This window comes from Bactrocera oleae, chromosome 4, assembly GCF_042242935.1.
Source record: "Bactrocera oleae isolate idBacOlea1 chromosome 4, idBacOlea1, whole genome shotgun sequence".
Classification (NCBI taxonomy): Eukaryota; Metazoa; Arthropoda; class Insecta; order Diptera; family Tephritidae; genus Bactrocera; species Bactrocera oleae.
The window spans coordinates 15741241-15761852 of NC_091538.1; the positions used below are offsets into that span (position 1 = coordinate 15741241).

The window sequence follows — 20612 nt, forward strand, 5'->3', positions numbered from 1 at the left end:
ATTAGAATCCTGTTAGCAAATATGTCTGTGACTTACGTCTTCTTGCAGCGCGTTCACATATGAGCGTCCTGTAGTCATTGGTGAATTTGCTATTTCAATTGGCAGACTCTTGGCGAAATTCATGACATCGGCTGCGCTGGTTGCGCCTGGTCGCTGTTGTCCGTCAACGATTGGGCGTGCACTCGTAGGTAAGGGCATTGAACTATCCAGGTCAAGAGCCACTAAAAAAAAAATCATTAATTAATAAGTTTAAGCAATTTCGTTTTTATTGAGGTACAACAGTATATTTAAAAACAATATACTTTACCTTCCGCTTCAGCAGCGTCATCCTCACTTTCGTCCACATCGCTCATATCCCTACCGTGATAGTGGTGATGTTGATGCTGATGCGGATGCGGGTGATTGTTCAGAGATCGTTGTTGATATGGCAGTTTTTGTGACAAATTTGAACCGAGCACACTAAATGGTGTGTTCACACCAACACCGCTTGCCGAGCTACCGCCGTCAATGCCCTCCAGTTCAAACAGGCAGTCGTCGCCCATTTCAACTGTTGGAGTTGGGAACTGTTGTTGAAAGGAGTTTGACGCAATGCGTACAAATTGTTGTTGTGTCAGTGACGAATGTTGCTGTTGTTGCGGTCGGAAGGTGGGACTGTTACCCACACTCATGGGTGTAGCTTCTGGTGTTGCCGGTGGTGTATCAAAGTTCGATAAACGCCGATTTATACTGCCGCTACCGACAATCGTCGTCGTCAATCCTATGCTCGTCGTTGATGGTGTGAGTGCTGTTGTACCACCAACTCCCTGAGTAATTGTTGTATCCATGGCACTGGCTGTTGTAGTTGACGTTGTTGTGTTCAACGGCAGCGAAAGCATATGCAAACCACTTGTAGGATTCGGTGTTGTTGGTGTTGTGGGTGTCGTAACAGACGTCATGTCGCGACGACTAGAAATCGTATTGCGGCGACGTGACACATAATTGCCGCCACCAACCACTTCTAATGCTGGCAGTGCACGGTCTAAGAAATCGATTGCCTGTTGTTCGGGCACTCGTTGAATTAGACGACCAAGTAATGCATACTCCTGCTCGGATTTTTCGCGGAAGCTCTTTAACAAGGCAAACTGTTGCTCAGTAAAGCGTTGTATGCGCTCGTCCGTTTCGGCGATTTCACGTTTGAGTCGTTGTTGCAAGTTTTGTTGTAACTGACGCAAACGTTGCTGCTTCATATCCAGTTGCAGTGATGTTGTCGATAAAGAACCAACTGAAAAGTTGTTTAATGGACCAGCATTCGCCTGCTCCAACTGCAACTGTGGATGGTCCATAATCAGTAGGCCAAAGGTATCGGAAAAGGATTTGTCCGCACGTCTTAGTGCCAATTCCTCGTTATTTGTAAGTAGCGAACAATTAATTAGAAATTGCGGTGGGTTAATTGTAAGTGGTGCGGGTGCACCGTTCGATGACGCGGGCGGCGATTGCGTGGGTAGGCGTTTGGCACAGAGCGCCGTATTGCAATTAATGCATATGCTTAGCTGCCAGGCATGTGTAGGCGGATGTTCTTGCCCAGTTGGCACTTCCAGTGTTACACTGTAGACCAAATCCCTCTGACTTAACGTATGGATGTTAAGATCCATTATAGGACCAATAGCCTAATGGAATGAAGAGAAATGCAATATTTAGAGAACAATTTATAAATAAAAGTTCTTAATAATAATTTGTGTGTGAAGAACAATGTAATATATACGAAGAAAAACGAAATAAAATGTAAATATTCAAGAAAAAAGAGCTATTTTATAATAACAGAATAAGATGATAAATCAGCTTAGCTTATTCACTTTTTCAAATTGTTCTGCTATTTTAAAAAGTCTCAGTTTGCCCCTAATTTTTTTAGTAATGGATTAATTTTACCAAACGCTGTTATGGATAGCATGTCAAGTATGCGACTCACATGTCATATTATATATAAAACATATGTATAAAATGATACAGATTTAAAATTTTATCACAGCTTTGATTTCAATAAACCACTGCAAATCTTGAATTATTACTAACTGTCTTTATGAGTAGTGCTGAGTTTTCAATAGCACTTGAAGGTCTTGTTGATAATATTTTACCATTCAATAAATAACAACTTTAAAAAAAGCACAAAGCTAAAATACCCATAGCAGAGGAGTAATAAAATTTATTTCAAATAAGGTAATTGTTAAATTTGGCCCGTTCCCATTGTTAATTTGTTGAAGGTCTTTTTGCTGTTCAAACCAAAATATACATAGATCAAAATATTTGTCCACTTTGTGGTTTTTGTATTTCGCAAATTAAACTGTTCATATTGTTTTCTCTACATACACACATTTGCACATAACTACTAATAAACGCAAACATACATACATAATTCAGCATTAATGAGAAGTATGATAAAAAATAACACGCGTCAACTGCCTGATCAACAGACATAGTCTGTGATCATTCTAACCACGCAAAATTTAGCTAAACCAAAAAAAACTATTAAATTAACGTAAATCGGTGTATGTTTAAATGACATAGTTAGTCAAAAGATATAATAATGGCAGATGCAAGGCTGGTATATTTTAGGAAAGCTTGTATTTAAAATGATTTGCCACAATTGAGCGGCATTCTTATTTTCATATGAAAAACTAGATAAGTACTACCACTTTTTAAAAATAAAAACAAGTTCAGTAGTTTTATGACTTATTTTTGGTGTGTTTAGATTTTTTATTTATTTTTATAAACTTATATATTTTACATTATACTGTTTTGTATTCGTTTTTTTGTTTTTTAATAAACCAGCGTTTCTTTCTTCATATACATACATATATTGATATGTATCAAGTGCTGGAAGCAATTTTAATTTTTGCAGAAAACATTTTAATTTGTTTTGTTTGCATTGTACAAATATTTAATTAGGCATTCGTTTCTATATCAGAGTGGTACACGCGCGTGCACGAGCATTCAAGCTACATATTATACAAATTGTTTACTTTTCAGAAAAGGCAAAGAGCCAAAAACAAGTTTTTTCTGTTTTGGTTCTATACATTAGCATAAGCAGCACTTGTTTTAAAATGTATAAATTATAAAGCAAGCGGAACTTTGGGCACAAGGTTGTGCAATGTTAGGAAAACTTTTGACGGATTCTTAAGAAGTTGCGGGATACAAATTTTAGTATATTCACTTAGATTTTCACCCTCTACAAAAAAGATATACATATGTAAATATCCTTATGCATAGATAAATATTTTCTAAAAGTTATTATAATTATTTTTTGGTATTCTTGGCATTTTACAAATTTGTTTATATAGCTTATTTACATATAGCCATTTACAAGGGTTAATTTTTTGCTCCAAAGGAATGTTTTCTTCCTCTTACAGTTAATTTAATGATTATGAAAAAGCAGTCGAATTTATCGATATATTAATTTCATTTGGTCTTCTTTTTTTCCTATTAGTTGCAGACATCGAGAACGTAATTTTTAAAAAAAGTAGCAATAAAATTTTAACAAATATCAAGAAAACGGTAATAAATGTACAATTCTACTTAGTTCTAAAAGTTTTTAACTACATTTAAAGAAATTGGGAAATTGTTTGCAATTTTCACAACGAAAAAATTCCGCAGAATAAAAAAAAAAATAATTTAAATAATTTATTTCAGTAAAAATAATTTAATATTAACAAATATGCCAACTACTTATAATTTATGTTATCATCTCGGGTAAAAGAGATACATTTTCATTATCTAGGGAACATACAAGATTTTATTTATTTGTGTCAGTACATTAGACCGAGTACTTCAGGGGGAGGAGTCAGGATAAAACTATACAAAAAACTATCCGAACACTCAAAATAGATTTAGAACTAGTAACACCCTACAATACACAAATAAAAGGGAAGAATAATTATCCCTGCAAACTCAAAAAAAAAAATAATAATAATAATGAATAATAAATTAACAATAGCCAGTTGTGTTACCTTCCTGTTATTGCGAAATAATTATTTGCCATTCTATTTAAATTCAGCGAAGAACTAGTATAAAATATTTTTTCTGTGTAGCATAGAATCAGAATTGCTTGCTGATCATGCAGCAAGACAGTGCTTTACTTTGTGTGAATTTGGTGTGCTTTCAATTTGATCAAAATAAATTGTAGTGAGCCCATCATTGTGCTGGTAGCGGGTGTTTAAAACTATATTGCAATATACACATACATATTGTACATATGTATATGTACAAATGTATATTATATGAACACATGCGTCTATAAGTAAAAATTTATCGCATACTTGGCGCTTTAGACATGGTGTGAGTCTTTATAAAGGCGCGAATCACAATCACTTTTGTTTTTATTGACAAATTTATTTGATATTTATATTTGCATGCATATTTAGATATTTATTTTGCTTAACGTAAAAGAATACGAAAGCAAATAAAATATTTCGCACTGAGGTAATTTCTTTGCTTAATTTGTTATACGGCAACGATGAAATTAATTAGAAAAAACGCTGTTTAGGATATTTATAACCCTGATGAAAATGGCAACATATATTTTTTATAATGGGTATTAAATAATTTACGTTTTTTTTAAAGAAAACATATATTTCTTTGCGTAAAGTTAGAGGAAATATTTTTATGCTAAATTGTTGTTGATGGCGCGTTCAACTAATGTCGGTATTTTATTGCATAAAAAGCCTTTGGAATTAACGTAAATAAATTCTTTATTATACTGACAAACTAACGTAATTTTAGCCAAAAAATAAAATTCTTATATTCAAAAAGACTTCTTTTCTAAACAACAATAAATATTTTCGATTATGGTCCGGCCAGAAAATTTGTTAATTGTGTACATTAAAGTGTGTACACAGACAATTTTAGACACTTTTTTTTAACTAAAAGAGGTAAAAAATATTCTGGAAGATGAAAAAAAAAACCATTTAAAATTTGAGCTCTTAATAATATTATTGATAGGTATGTGCTTAATCTTAACTTTCCATCACTACAAAAAAAGGGCGTGGGAAAAAACTTATTGCGGCAGAAAATTAAAGGTTTTGAAGAAAAAAATTAAATTAAATAATAAAAATAAAAACCATAATTTTAACTAGAAGTTTGAATATTTTATAAAAAAAATGCATCAGAGCGTACATTTTACACACCCCAATGTACATACATAGATGTATATCACAAATGTGTGTATTTAATGTTGAAAGATTTGAATCGTAATCATTGATATGCTAGAGCATCATACAACTTAAGCACCGTAAACTCCATAACACAAAAGTAACATTTCTTAACATATTGTTATGTTAAGTAATTTCAAGTAGCGTGATTGGGCTCTATAATAGTGAGTTTTGCTTAATTGTTGGAAATGGTAATATAAAGATAATTAAAAGAAACATATCAGCTTTAATAAGATTACATAATTTAATTGCTATTTAAGTAGCACATTAAGTATATACTAGCACGTAAGTTCTGTTCCCACGGCATTGAAATCTACGTAAGCGGAACATACCATGCTTTCCGCCGGCAAGGGACTTTCTACCACAACATTCTTCAAAACTATTTAAGGAATATTTTATATCACTGCAACAACAATTAAAATTCCACTAAATGCTCTTTTTCTGTTCTGTTAGAATTGGGTATTATTTGTTGTTCTGTTTAATATTTTAATTTCGTTCGACCAGGATTTCAAAATTTAGTAAAACTTACTTATTTGCATTGCATTTTATATTTGTTAGCTTAATTAAGTTAAAACGCCGCTATTCAACACTATTTCCACATGCAACAGTTAACTGCCACAACAAAAGGAAAAGTCATTGAACGCTAATGTCACAACATTCATGCAAAATCATAAGCTACGAAAATGCAGCCCAGTAGTAGAGTGTGCGTGTAACTATGGTATTTGTAAATATGTATGTATATTTACTTATATACTCTTGCACCATGTTGCAAAGTGCAGAATAACATAGTTTTGTTCACTTAGCGTTAGTTTGTAACACCGTAAAATAATAGAGTTACATATGGGGTTAGATCCAAGTATACACAAAATTAGGTTGTTGCAAATAGACGACACTCTAAACATATTAAAGAAACAGGTTGTAACATATTCATGAAAACTTTGGTTCTGTATAAAGAGCGTGCAGTGTGAGCTCACAATAAACCTACGCATGGGTGAAAATAAATTATTATTACCAATTAATACGATGTCAAAATAGGTCTCTGAATCTAGTCCTCAACGAATTGTTCCTGTTCGCAGGCTCGGAAAAGAATGGTTGCCAAAATGTTGTCAACAATGAATATCGCTATAGTCGGTGAATCGGTCTTAACGGCACCTACATACTCGTATATATGTTGTATAATTATATCGAATGAGCATTACTTGAAATAAAAAGTAGTCAAAGACGCACCCTCTACTAGGCTCAAAGAAGGGTCGCAAAAATTGGTAGAATAGTAAAAAAAGATTTTCTTTCCTGCTCAATGCACTGTAGTGTAAAACTAAGAAATTAAAAGTTTTTCTGAAAACTGCAAAAAGGGTTTCGGATTCTTCAAAATCAACACTAAAGTTTTATGCTCAATAAAGCCTGGATGAGATAACTCGATTCCTTTTTCCTTGCTTCTATAATAAATCGTCAAAATTAGGACTCTTTCTAGGGCTCCACACTGTTTTAACCTCTCATGAGATATTTAAGTAGAACCCGAAACAACTCTTTACTTTGCCAACTCGTTTATAACTGTATTCTAGGAAGTGAGGTATACGACCATATTAAATTGTACTTAACAGGTTGTTGATGTGATTGGCATAGCGGCAGAAAAACTTACACAAAAATTTGTAAGAAATGCTGCCGACTTTACAGATACAAATTTGGGTACATTCAAGTTAAATGTACCCAACTGTCGACGAACAATAGATCCCTAACTTCATCTAATAACCGAACAACGAATTTAATTATAGTCCAATTCTTCTTTATATTTTTAATGTACGATGGCAGCGAACGAAGATGCCCGAAATTAGCGCTACCTTACTTGTCTTTTTCCATTTGTGTATTGCATGGATGTGTCGGATGACTAAAGGCAATTTTAAACACGCAAGTGAGGGACGCATACACCATGTACATATGTGTGTATGGTATATATAGGCGTATACGTGTACAAAATATTGTTAAGGAGCTGCATTGTGCAAATTTGTTATCGAACTGCAGACAAGTGCAAGCAATTAAACAATAAAAAAATATTCCCATAAAAATAATTATGGATTTAGTATTTATACAATCGTGAGCCAAATGATGGCAGTTTGAGCTACAAGTTGTATTAAGTGTATAATTAAGTGCATTTTTTAATATTTTGTATTTAATATAACACTATTTTCCGTTTAAATAAAATCAAAACCTTTTAGTTATATTTGAAGCGACATTAAGATATTATAATAGCTTTACGTTATGTATATTAGCAAGAATTGGCTCCTAACGAATTTTTGGCATTCTTTTCCATACTTAATTCTTTATTCTCGTTTTGATTTTAGTTTCAAACACTTGGGGAAATTGGATCTCTTACAGACGATATTAATATTGTTTATATTCGATTCCGCACACGACTGTTTCGTAGGGAGCCAACCGGGCGAGTGAGCCGCGCTGCACTTTATTTCATGACATTGACTTCCCTCCCGTGGCCCAATGACGTCTACATCGCATATTATGTTGCTGCATAGCCGAATATTTAAATTTGTTAAATCTTTCGAATGGAATGCCCGAATCGAATTATTTAAAAGTTATTGAATCAAAAGGTATTGAATCGGTCTTGAATATGAAGTAATTAATTTTGATAAGCAATAATACTAAGGTACAAATAAAGAGCTTTTACAGAGGCGTGACATTTTAATTATTATTTTTGTTTAAATAAAAGAACACTTATTGTGACGTAACTACTGATAACAGTTAGACATATGCTGTTGCGATATTTTTTGTGAATAATTATATGTTCTGAAAAGTCATTGTGCATTATTTTTTCTATAATCAATAGTATTCGCAGGGCACACTATGTGAGAAATTTTTTAAAATAATTTTTTTTTCCCTTGGTTTAACCAAATATTAGTTGTTTTTTCCTTCTTAGTATTATCCTTTGTGTTTATGATCAATGGTATATACTAAGTATTGTTAACTATTTACATTAAAACTTTTCTTACCTTCTAACGACAAGGCATTGTGTATGCATTACTTTTCACGCAACTGTATGTGTTGTTATTTCAAGATATAAACATGTTACAGTAATAATGAAATTACAACACAAAGCAAATTGCAAAACAAGAAAATGTAACACACGCATACAAATATAAATAGTACTTACACCAGCACATATGTACCTATGTATAGACGATTTAAATATTCAAAGGTATGTGGGCGCATATGTAAAACGAGGAATAATATTTAATGGTGAAAAAATACTGAAACTTATGAAACAATTGAAGTAAATTCAGCCACAACAACAATATGGACAGACACATTTGTGATGCAAATTAAATAACATATAATTAATATATGAGAAAAATATGTCTGAAAGGTTAAAAGGTACACGGGTAAGGCAGTATGGTCCGAACGCCGACAGGTTATTAGCGCAAATTAACGTCTGCCACAGACTTTAGTAAACACGAAACTGTTACAGTAAACAAATTAACTTGAAATTTATGAACTAATAATAATTAAACACATTTGATGGATGAAGACACTTTTATACCCTGAACAGGTAGTTAGTGTTATATGCCATAAATGATCAGCATAAAGCAGAACCGATTTAGCAATGTATCTCTGTCTGTCTGTATAAACGCGAACTAGTCACTCAGATTTTAAGATATCGATCTGAAATTTCGCACATGTCTTTTTCTCCCCAAGAAGCTGCTGATTTGTCGGAACCACTATAGCATATAGCTGCCATACAAACTGAACGATTGAAATCAAGTGCTTGTAGTGAAAACATTTTTCATTTGAGGATATATCTTTACGAAATTTAACATGGGTTATTGTCAAAGGCAATTCATTAGATCGGATTCGTATGGAAAAACTTTTTCATTTGACGCAAGGAACCGGCTGATCATAATCAAGTTCTTGCAAAGAATTGTATTTGCATTTGTGAAGGGTATTGTATGTAGTTTCGGTGCAACCGATATATATAACGTAAATAGGAGTTATTTGAGGTGGTTTAAATATTTGAGAAAAAGCAACATTTTGTTTAAATTTTATTTCTAATATAAAGACATTTCAGACAGCAGCTTAATTTAGTCAATTAGCAAATTATCTACGCTAATATTATACAAAAAAAAAAATCGCGAAGTAATGAATTAGAAAAACATTTACTAATAAATCCTTAAAAATATATTTAAAATTTTCTAATTTCTAAATATTTTTAAACAATTATAAGTATTACATTAATTTCAGTTCTTCAGGCAGACGTTTAATTCAGTTGAGTTTTAATTTAGCCAATTAGTGTACTAATACTTTATGAAAAAATATTGCGAATTGAGAAGTAATTAAATGAATTTTAAATACTGTTCCTTAGAGTCTAGACAATAAAAAACAAAAATTATGCATTAAACATTAGATTTGAAATTTTTAACGCTAATTTTGGAATAAAAAAAAAACATTTCAATTTTTAGTTCCGATTTTGGGATTAAAAAGTAAATTTTCAATTTTTAATTCAGAAAGTTGTGGTTAAAAATTACATTTTCAATTTTTAATTCTGATTAAATTTTTCATTTTTAATCTAAGACGCTTGGAATTAAAAATTAAATATTGAAAATTTTATGTTTTATTTAATAAGAAAAATTTTAAATTTAATTTTTAAATCCGAATGTCTTGGATGAGTTTAAAATTGGAGTAACAAATAAAAAAAGTATTTTTCAAATTAAAAGCTAGAATGAAAACGGTATAATAAGAAAGATTTGCATATTTCTAACTGAAACACTATAATTAAGAAGAGCTGAATTATTACCCATGTAGTGTCTTAAGTCAACTTTGGTAATGTTTCATTATAGATACATACTTACATACTTATGGAATATGATATAATTAAATGATAACATATAAGTATTAATGGCATATATTCATACACAAACATACCTATATGTATATATGTATAAATTGAAGAATTGTTTTGTCAGTAATCAGTAAAACATGTAATTACATTAACTTATATGCACACATACACGTTTAAATATGTACTTAACAAATGTACATATACCATATACTCAGTTGTGTATGATTTTGTTATCACCATGAGAATTTGTTGTCAACAAATGTGTGCCAGATGACGCGCAACAGTTGATATTTGTATGTGTCAGTACACGTATGTGTTGCAACTAAAATCCACATCATTTCTAATCTATAGACCAACAGACGATTGTAAATCGTTGTTGTTTGTTTTTGTGGTAAAATATAAAAAAAATGCGATAAACATATGGAAATAAATAATAATGAATAAGTATTATATAAAAGTATTCATATATCTACTTGTGTATATATTCATAAATACATTAGGGGGAGACAAAAATGGGTTAAAATAAAGTTATATATACAGAGAAAAATATATCCGGTGATAAATCCAGTGGCTCAAACAATTCTAACGACTGATATTTTTTAAACATTCCAAAGCGTGTAATATAAAATTTTTGAATTGAAAAAAAATTCCACTGAGCCAGATTTTGTAGGAATTTTGCTTTACTAGAATCCGCGAGTTAAAAACTTAAAATCTTAACGGTTCAAAAGTTATGTAATTTTTATGAAAAATTATTTTTTGACGTATTATTTATATGGAAATTTTGAGTGCTCACCGAAAACTTTAAAAAATTAACTAAAAATTTTGACTTGCAGAGATATTTATTCTTTGTATATAGGTTTCTTTCAACCCATTAATCATGCGTACAGATCAGAGAGATCAATTGGGCTTGATTATTTATGAAACAAATCGCGCTTTGGCCAAATAAAGCCTGCCTCTTTTGTTGTAAGCCAGTGGCAAAAGAATGCCCAGTTCACATGAAATTACCACGTATTTAACAACGTTAATATAGAAGTCAAACTTTTGCTATATTTTCTATATTGTTGATGCTTTGAGATATTTTCACTATGTTTATTTTGAAACTCCATAATAAATATTGGAATTATATTAAAAATTGTCTGTGATTTTGCTTAACTACATTAATTATTTAATTGCAGCGAGTATTATTTCGTCGCTCGCTTACAAGCGAACGAAACTATGCTATCCAATAAAACTAGGTAACAATTTACCTGTAAATTTTATGCATACGAAGCTGAAGTCTTCTAAATTTAACTGAACTAATATATTGTAATAAATAAGCTGACTTGTCACTGGCCATAGACTTTAGATAGATTTTTTTAACACAGTCAAGCCTTAACAATGTTTATAGTAAAACATGATTTCTCGCTTAGACTTCGCATCCTAATTATCAATCTTAACCGTGCAATGATGCACAATTTATTTTATTGAGAAGTTCGTATCCATAGTATGCCGTAAGAAACTGAAATCCTGTAACCTTTCTTTGCTTAATCAAAAGTAATTTTATCGAAAACCATAAGTACTAGTTAACTTTAAGGTATATTTTAATAAGGTTTACCAACCCATTGATTAAATATATATAAAAAATTATATTTTTTTTATTTATTTCTTTTTTTAATTTAACTGGTCAACAAAGATGTTGATAAAGAACAGCAGAATTTTTTCAATCTATATAAAACCTTATAACAACAAACATAAGTTAATACAAATAGTTTACTATTTATTAAATACAAGTAGCTTAGTAGTAATATCCTAAATTATATCGAAATATTTTTAATATCTAGAGAACACATTAACCAATCGAATAAGATAACGATACGAAGAAATGACGTACTCATTTTTGTTTATACACTCAGATCTTCATTTGTATCCGGAGCAACTTTAAACTTCGGTCTTTATGTCTTTATATGTACCTGATTCGACTAAAAAGGAATGAAATAAAAGATCTCATTCAAAAAAACAATAATTTTCAAATCATTGACATTTTAAAAATCTTCTGTATATGGCATAGGCGAACTAATCCCTCAATTTTTGAGATAACAATCTAAAATTTTCCACCCGTTTTTTTCTCACCAACAAACTGTCGGAACGGTCGATATCGGATCACTATAACATATAGCTGCCATGCAAACTAAACGATTGGAATTGGAATCGAGTGCTTGTATGGAAAACTTTTTCATTTGACGAGATATCTTCACCAAATTTAGCCATGGTTATTGTCGAAGTTAACGGTGCAAACTGCGAAGAATTTGTTCAGATCGAGTCAGTACATCATATAGCTGCCGTACAAACTGACCGATCAAAGTTTTTGTAAGGAGTATTTTGCATTTGTGTTGGGTATTATAGCTTCGGTTCTTGCTCTTTATCATAATTTATCATAATTTAACAAAAGTTTATTATTTTTTACGCCTTTAAAAATTATGGAAGCACCTATTAGCTAACAGTGTATTTACCGAATAACGCTGATTTTTTAAATATTGATTTTGATTTTAGTTCATAGTTTTTTATGTAATTTATACATTTGCATACACAAATATATAAATGTATATAAATAAATAAAACAAGTAAGGAAGGGCTAAGTTCGGATGTAACCGAACATTTTATACTCTCGCAAAGTCAAATGGTATACTCGTTTGAGATTTCTTTGTGGATTGGCTGATATTTTCGGTAGAAGGTCAACTATAGGCACTGGGGTCCACATATTTAGTACTTAGGGGCTTAAACAGTTTTGGTTCGATTTAGACAATTTTAGGTCACAAGGTGGCATACATTAAACGTATTATTCACGCAAAGTCTTACCCCGATGTAATCATTGTTGCTTGATATGATAACATAGAAATATGAAAAGAACGTTATACACCGAATTTGGTTGAAATCGGTTAAGCAGATCCCAAGATATGGGTTTTCACCTAAAAGTGGGCTGTGCCACGCCCACTGTCTAATTTTGAACACGGTTCCTATAAAGTCATCTCATACCATCCCAGTTAGAGCTTGCACGGACGGACGGACGGACGGACGGACAGTCACCTGGATTTCAACTCGTCTCTTCATCCTGATCATTTATATATATATAACCCTATATCTAAATCGATTAGTTTTAGGTGATACAAACAACCGTTAGGTGAACAAAACTATTATACTCTGTAGCATCAGGTTGCGAGAGTATAAAAATTATGAAAAAACATACTTACATGCATGTATACACATTTTATTTTATTTTTTCATACCTATACATTTATTGGTGTTTGATGCAATCAAATTAACACTATCCATTAGAATTATGCAGCTTTTTTTGTATTAGCATACCGACAAATACACAGACACATATAGAGCACAAACATAGGTACATACGTTTGTATATAGACCCTCCTTGCTCTAAACCTTCATGTGCTAGTTTCTTTTTAATGATTTCTTTGCATTTTAATAAGTGAGAGATGCGATAAAAAGTCGTACACGTAGATATGTGTGATGTCTTGCTATTGTACGCTTCTGCTTTGTTAAATAGAAATATACATACATACATACAATGGCACGTTTATTTTTTTTTTCTTTTTAGAGTAGTCTGCCGTCTATCTACTAATTTCATTTAATTTTAAATGCTTTTTGTAACGTTTTTTTTTTCTTTTTTACTTTGGTATTTTTTATTATTATTGTTTTTTTTTTTACTATTTCTCTGGTTAGAAACTTTTGTAAACAAATAACAGCACAAAACGAACTACGAAAATAATCTTTATAAAATTTCAGACCAAACAATTTACCCATGCACACTCAAATATGTACGATTATGTGCGGCCATATATGTATACCCATATAGTATTATGTATGTAGGGATGTAAATACGAGTATACATACAAGAGCACAAATTATAATACGTGTTCAAGAAAAAAGTTTAGGAAAAACAAAAAAAAAAAAATAATCAAACAAAGTGAAAAAGAAGAAAATAGAAAATAAAAGTTTATCAAGCAATGCTACAAAATTCATTTGTTTAAGGCACACATTTTTTTTGTAATAGTAAAACTGAAATGTTAAAAGCTTAATTTAGCTAAACACAAACCACACGCAACTTGTGCTAAACGCCTCATGCCATTTTGTTATTCGGTCAATTGATTGGGAAGGTTAAAGATTGCCAGAAATGTGAAGAAGTAATATAAAGAGCTCTTACAGTTGTAAGTGATCAATTTGCCAAATAAATATGTACACACTTTATAGTTAAATCCTAGTGCTTTTCGAAGAACATTTTACTGTTAGATAGCTTAACATATTACCTCAAAAATAGGTTTTTATACCTATGTATATAAGTAGGTAAATCTTAGTGGCTTTCGAAGAAATCATCTCAACAGATAAAATAAATTTGAACTGAACTTGAGATATTATTTATATAGGTTTATTAATTTTTAAAAAACCATTTCTTTGGTACAATAAATCATATTAGTATTTTCTTACACTTTATATTGCCTTATGCCTAAAATTTACTTATATGTTAATGGCAAAAAATCAGCAGTTGGGATAGCTTGACTATTTTTTATTAGTTGGTAACGCAGTCATCAGCTGCCTGAAATTGTTGATTCATAAATTGCAGGTTACGTCGAGAATTTGCTGTCTTTTTAATAAATTGTTTTATAGAAATAGATTTTCATCTTCAACCGAGTTTTGAAGGAAAGTTCACAAAGAATAATGGGATCTAAAAAAAAACAACTAGAAAAAACCAAAACAATAATACAAAATAAAAAAGTTTTCCATGCAAGGACTGAATTTTGATCGTTCAGTTTGTATGCTAGCTATATTATAAGCTCTAGTGGTCGGATGTACCGTTGCCTTGAACAATACCTATGCAGAATTTCATAAAGATTTGTCGTCAAATAAAATAGTTTCCCACACAAGGACATGATTTTGATGGTTGATCTGTGAGGCAGCTACATATGTATACTAGGGTGGGTATAAAAAAAATGTTTTATTTTCGCTTGGTACTCTGAAAAATTGGTTGATAGACCCATTTTTTCAAGTACTTGGAAGCGAGGTATGAATTTTTCTGTCTGTTAATAAAAAGAAAATATAAAACTGTAAGGCGGAGAACCTTACCGTTATAATTTGTTCAGAGCACCAAGAAAAAAAATATTCGTGTTTTTGACCCATCCTAATGTATACTATAGTGGTCCGATATCGGCAAATCGATTCAGCTCGTCACGTTGATCATTTATATACATATGTTTATATTTTATAAAGTTTCTGACGTTTCCTTCTGGTTGTTAAATAACTTATCCTGTTCAGGGTATAAAAATGTTATTTCAGTTAAAAGAAAGGCAATTGTAATATACATATGTATGTGTGAGTTTTAGTAAGGATAAAAATTCCTTTTCCTTTATAATGCGGTGGATACCGTACCAAGAGTTGTGTATCATCTGTTTCCAAGTTCTCTAATTTGACATTGACACGAAATCACGGATTATTATTTTAGAAAAATGAGAGATGGTTTGTCATATTTGGAGGCATAACTCGCTACTGTTAAAACATAACTGTAAAATATAGGAGCTTAATAAAAAAGTCATCTCACCGCTACCGCAACTGCGAAACAAACAAACCGCTATTAATCAGGCTGTTTTTCAATTATAAAAATATAATTTGCTTGTTTGTTTCAGTTTAGAAATTATTTTAGTACACAAATTGCAATATATTATATCTTTAATTTTTGCCCGATATTTTATATTCATTATAAATTGCGTATCTTGTTTATTTTATCATGAAATATTTCATTTGTTTGCTAAATAGTTTAATCTTATTTACCATATACAAATGCTTCACACATTTTTATTATTATTATTTTTTTTTGTTAAATATAGAAAAAATACCGCACGTGTAGCGTTTCCTTGCCCCGTCTCCCCGTCGGGGAGCAGTCAACAGCGCACAAATAGATTAAAATAAAAACAAGAAAAATACAAATCGCTCAACAGTTAAGCTTTATTGTTTGAGCTTTTCTGTTGCTTATATACATATACATACATAAATACATATTCACAAACTTAGTTATTTTTCAAGTTGTTTACATATATATTATTAATTACTAGCAGACGATTTTTATAGCCGATAACAGAAATGAATTTGATAATAGTTTTAAGTATTTTTGAACGCTTTCAATTTGCAAGCATTAGTATTTATAATTTCTTTGTTAGGACTTTTTATATTAAACGAAGGTGATTATGACGAATATGCAAATAAGACAAACGCATTGAAGCATTGACGCAAACCGAAAGAGGGTATAAATATAAAATAACACTTGTAATAAAGGATGTGCAAATTAACATGACACATCCATATATTAATAAAAGTTATTTTTTACGGATTATTGTAAATGAACTTATTAAATTAGGTGCTACTAAATTTAGAACGTTGGTTGTGTAAACACCACTTGAGGGTAGTTTACATGTGCGAGGGTCGAAGAAGTTGTCACATTTAAAATTAAAACAAAATATATTTAAAGTAATAGAGAAAATTATAAAAAAAACTATTTTCGTTCTAAAGCGTCTATTTGTTATTGTTGTAGACTGTAGATTAAAAACCACTTAAGTGCTCAACAAAAAAACATACCCAAGGTACTCGCTTATCAGCATCTTCACGACTGCGCAACCAATTGATTGCCCGTCTGTCTACCGCGCTTTGGGGTAATCGCCACACAGCAACTAATTAGGTATTGATTAAAATAATGCTAGTTATGTATTTGTAGGCAATGGAGCATATGTGGCGCCGGCTAAATATAACATTGTTGTGCCAAATGATACGAACCAGTGTTCGTGTAAGCACACTAATGACAATAGAGTGTGAAAACATGGCATTATAGTGGCGTAAAATTTTAAGAAATGTAGATTTAGCGACAAAAATTTAAAGCTCTATTCAAATTCAATTTCGGTAGTGCATTACTTAAGTACTGGGCGCTTACCGCAAGTATGAGTTTGTATATTTTCTTTGTATTTTGGTGCAAATGAGTGTAAGACTGATAATTTGTCTTTGAAAGTGGCAAAAAGAAGAAGTGAGAGAAAATAATAGAAGCACAAAATGCACATTTTTTTTAGTAAGGATTGTTTTTCATATTATTTGATTTCTTAAGAGACGATTTTGTCAGTTATCTTTAGAAAAATGTCAGTACGAAGAGGGCTTGAGATGAAATGACAAATAAATTTAATTTAACAAAACTTTTAAATTATGGTTCTTTATTACGGATGTTTTGAAATCAGAAATTTTAAAGAAAGATTATCAGCTAATCAATTGCATACATTATTAAATAATTCTAAAAAAAGTTAAATGAATCTTAAGAACTTTGTTTGTTTAAATTTTGCAAACAAAGTTTAATTTTAATTGAAAATGTTTACCATATTTACTATATAAAGTTGAATTTGTTAGGTAAAATAAAAAATTATATAAGAAACATTTCTTTGCGGCAAATATTAGCATTTGAGGCGTGCAATATATGTATGTATGTATGACGTATATGTACAGTACGTTCAAATTAACGTTTTCGTTTTCCAAAAGTGTAGATAGGGTTTATTCGGAAAAATTTTATAATTACAGAAAATACATTGTTTTGTTGTAGCTATAGTTTAATCAATACTTGCTCTAATCTCGCGCATTGTCCATTGTAGCCTGTCATCTTTGAAATTTTTCGCATATTCCACAGGAAGTGACCTGCAGATATGTTGGAGTAGCAGAATCAAATGTTTTCTTGTTATTTTAACCGTCATTAAAAACCAAACATTCTCTATTGAATTGGCATTTGGTGACTGTGATGGCCCATCTAAAGTAACAATATGGTTTTCTTGTTTCCGGATCATTGTCTACTCCAATTATGGTTTTTTTATGCGTTAAGCATTTCAGTTTCGTTTAGAGATATATCTTAGCCCTTTTTAAATACATTTTTTTAGTTTATATTAGACTTAGCAGTAGTTTCATTTTAAAAAGGAGAACAGTGGTTTTGTCCTCACTTTTTGGTGTCACGTGATTCCTCCCTCTTTTGGGCTTGCCATCTACGTTTCCAGTTTCTCCGTAATGGTCAGACCACCTCTTTACAAATGTACAACTTGTATTTGAATACTTTGCAGTTTTTTAAAAAGTTCATTTAAGACCATTAGGATGCTTCGTTTTAAAGGCGAAATGTTTCTTATACTGAGCATTCATTTCTCTTATATCACGGCACGACGAGACACATTAAGAAAAAAAACAATTAAAACAGATTTCCGCGGATTGTTCGTGCAAAGGAAAAATGTTATTTTTTTGACACGCATTGTTTATATATATTTTTTCATTTTCATTATGTACTTTATGTAGCGGTGTGGCATTCCTAAAACATTTTTTTGTAGTTCGCCCACTATTCTCAGGCTGTATCTGACGACTACAGTGATTTGCTAATTTGTAGGAAATTTTACGATTTTATGGAAATTTTGTTCGTATAAGTTAAAAGTGTAAATAAACTACATACATTTCGGTATAACCCATTGTATAAATAATATAAAAAGAAGAGCATTACAGTTCAAAAACTGTCTAGATTTGCAAGTTTTCACTGAGTTTTCTATACTCCGACTGAAAATCATATAGATTAATTTCTTTCTATAGCCAATTTTTGGTATTTGTTTTTCATTTCTTTGAGATAAGAAATTTACATTTTTAATGAATAAATAAATGCAAACAACTTTTTGTAATATTTCTTCTTAATTTTAGGGTTCCAGAAGGAAAAAGGTGAGATAACCCTTATGCCAAACATCGAGTGTGCGTCATAATGTTGCCGAATAAATGGAGTGTTCACTAAGTTTTAACGCTTAATATGCATCTGAAAAATGCACGTGAAGCTTCATCACACCCAACAAATTTAGCCTAACTAATTCATATCATCTGCCGTAAAGTTATTTCTTTTATCAACCATTTTTTTCTCTACAACAACAGGGGAAAATATAGGTGTGCACACTTTCAGATATACGTATTTATAGTTGTAAACAGATATAGCGAACTTTAAGCTGTAGAATAATGCGCAAGTTTATTTATAATCCAACAGCCAACAACAATATGTTTTAATATGGTCGGAAACAAAAGTGCAATCGGTGCAACGGGCTGTATAAAAACCAACAAATGAAATAAATAAAACTCTCAGATTTGCTTGCATAGCACGTATTGCACTTGTTTTATATGTATAGAAATGTTTTTTTTTTCAAAAGGGTGGTCGTTGAAAGTGTATTTTTAAAAATTAAATGAAAGCTTGAAAAAATACACGTTTTTTGGGAGAAGTTCAGTAGTTTAATAATAATTATTGTTATTTACATATGCTGAAATACATACATATATTCGTAGTTTGTTTTCAATAGCTTTCATACGCAAATATGGTATATTAAATAAATTGTTGAACTTAGAATCGAGCTAACCCAAGGTGTTTATTCACAATAAAAGTACCTATCATAATAAAAATATATTCAGCTTAAATTTTATTAATAATTTTTTATAGTGTGGCATGGAAATCAATAATGACAAGAAAAAACGTTAACTTCGGTTGCCCCTAAGCTATAATACCCTTCACAAACACTAAGGTTCCTTTAAACAACTTCGTGAAGATACCTCGTCAAATGAAAGAGTTTTCCATACAAGCGCTTTACTCCGATTGTTCAGCTTGTATGGCAGCTAAATGCTATAATGGTCCGATATAGGCCGTTCCGACAAGTGAGCAGCTTCTTAGTGTATATACAGACGGACGGACGGACATGGCTAAATCAACTCATCATGCTGATTCATTTATGTACATATATATTTTATAGGGTGTCCGACATTTTCTTCTGGGTGTTACAAACTTCATAGCAAACTTAATATACCCTGTTCAGTGAAGATTCTAAGCAGAAAAGTGCTTCAGTATACGAGTACAATCTGCAAGCAATGAAGAGGAAACTTACTCTGTATCAGCTTTCACATATACACACATACATACATATGTAAGTATTAACACAATTGGATAATGTAAATATATATCATGTATAGTAAATGGAAATGAAAATGTAAATTTTTGCATTATTTATCGCAAAACAAACAATGTATATACAGTCAAACCTGGTTAAGAGAGAGTTCTAGGGATCATGATTTAATATATAATATTATAAAGGTTTTGTACTAATGCTCTCCCTAAAATTTCTAATGCGAGTTTCTAGCTTATAGAGGTACAGAAGAGGTTTGTCTCACTTACTGAGGTTAATCAATGACATTCAAAATATTTAGTTGTAAACATATAAACAATAATTTATTAGAGTGATTACTAAGTGGTTATTAAAATGCATAAATACAAAGAAGCAGGTAACATGACAGCAGTGAGCATGACAAATAAGTTAATACAGCTAAATATTATTTCTTTGAATTACAAGAAAACAACATAGTTCCTGATTTCTGAAAAAAAGAATCAGTCATACATGCATAGGAAAATTGTCGCTTATAGAGGTAGATACAAAAGCGGCTCTCAGTTATAGAGGTCAGAGTGGGAAAAACGACTGTCACTTTTGTTTGTCACTCATAGAGGTTTTTGAGTGGTCAAAGTTCGG

The 20612-nt window shown here is 31.1% G+C and overlaps 1 protein-coding gene and 1 long non-coding RNA gene across 2 annotated transcripts in view; one reads left to right on the plus strand and one right to left on the minus strand.

Moving 5' to 3' along the window:
• PRAS40 (Proline-rich Akt substrate 40 kDa) overlaps window positions 1-20612 on the minus strand; it is a 28858-nt gene that overhangs the window by 1751 nt on the left and 6495 nt on the right. The window contains exons 3-4 of the mRNA XM_014235767.3: window positions 308-1646; window positions 37-221 (exon numbers count right to left, since the gene is read on the minus strand). Of these exons, the coding sequence (XP_014091242.1) occupies window positions 37-221; window positions 308-1646 (1524 nt within the window). The remainder of the gene's footprint in view (window positions 1-36; window positions 222-307; window positions 1647-20612) is intronic.
• LOC138857127 (uncharacterized) lies at window positions 4225-7878 on the plus strand. Its single transcript, XR_011396111.1, has 2 exons — window positions 4225-4308; window positions 7520-7878. It is a non-coding gene; the product is annotated as an uncharacterized lncRNA (long non-coding RNA).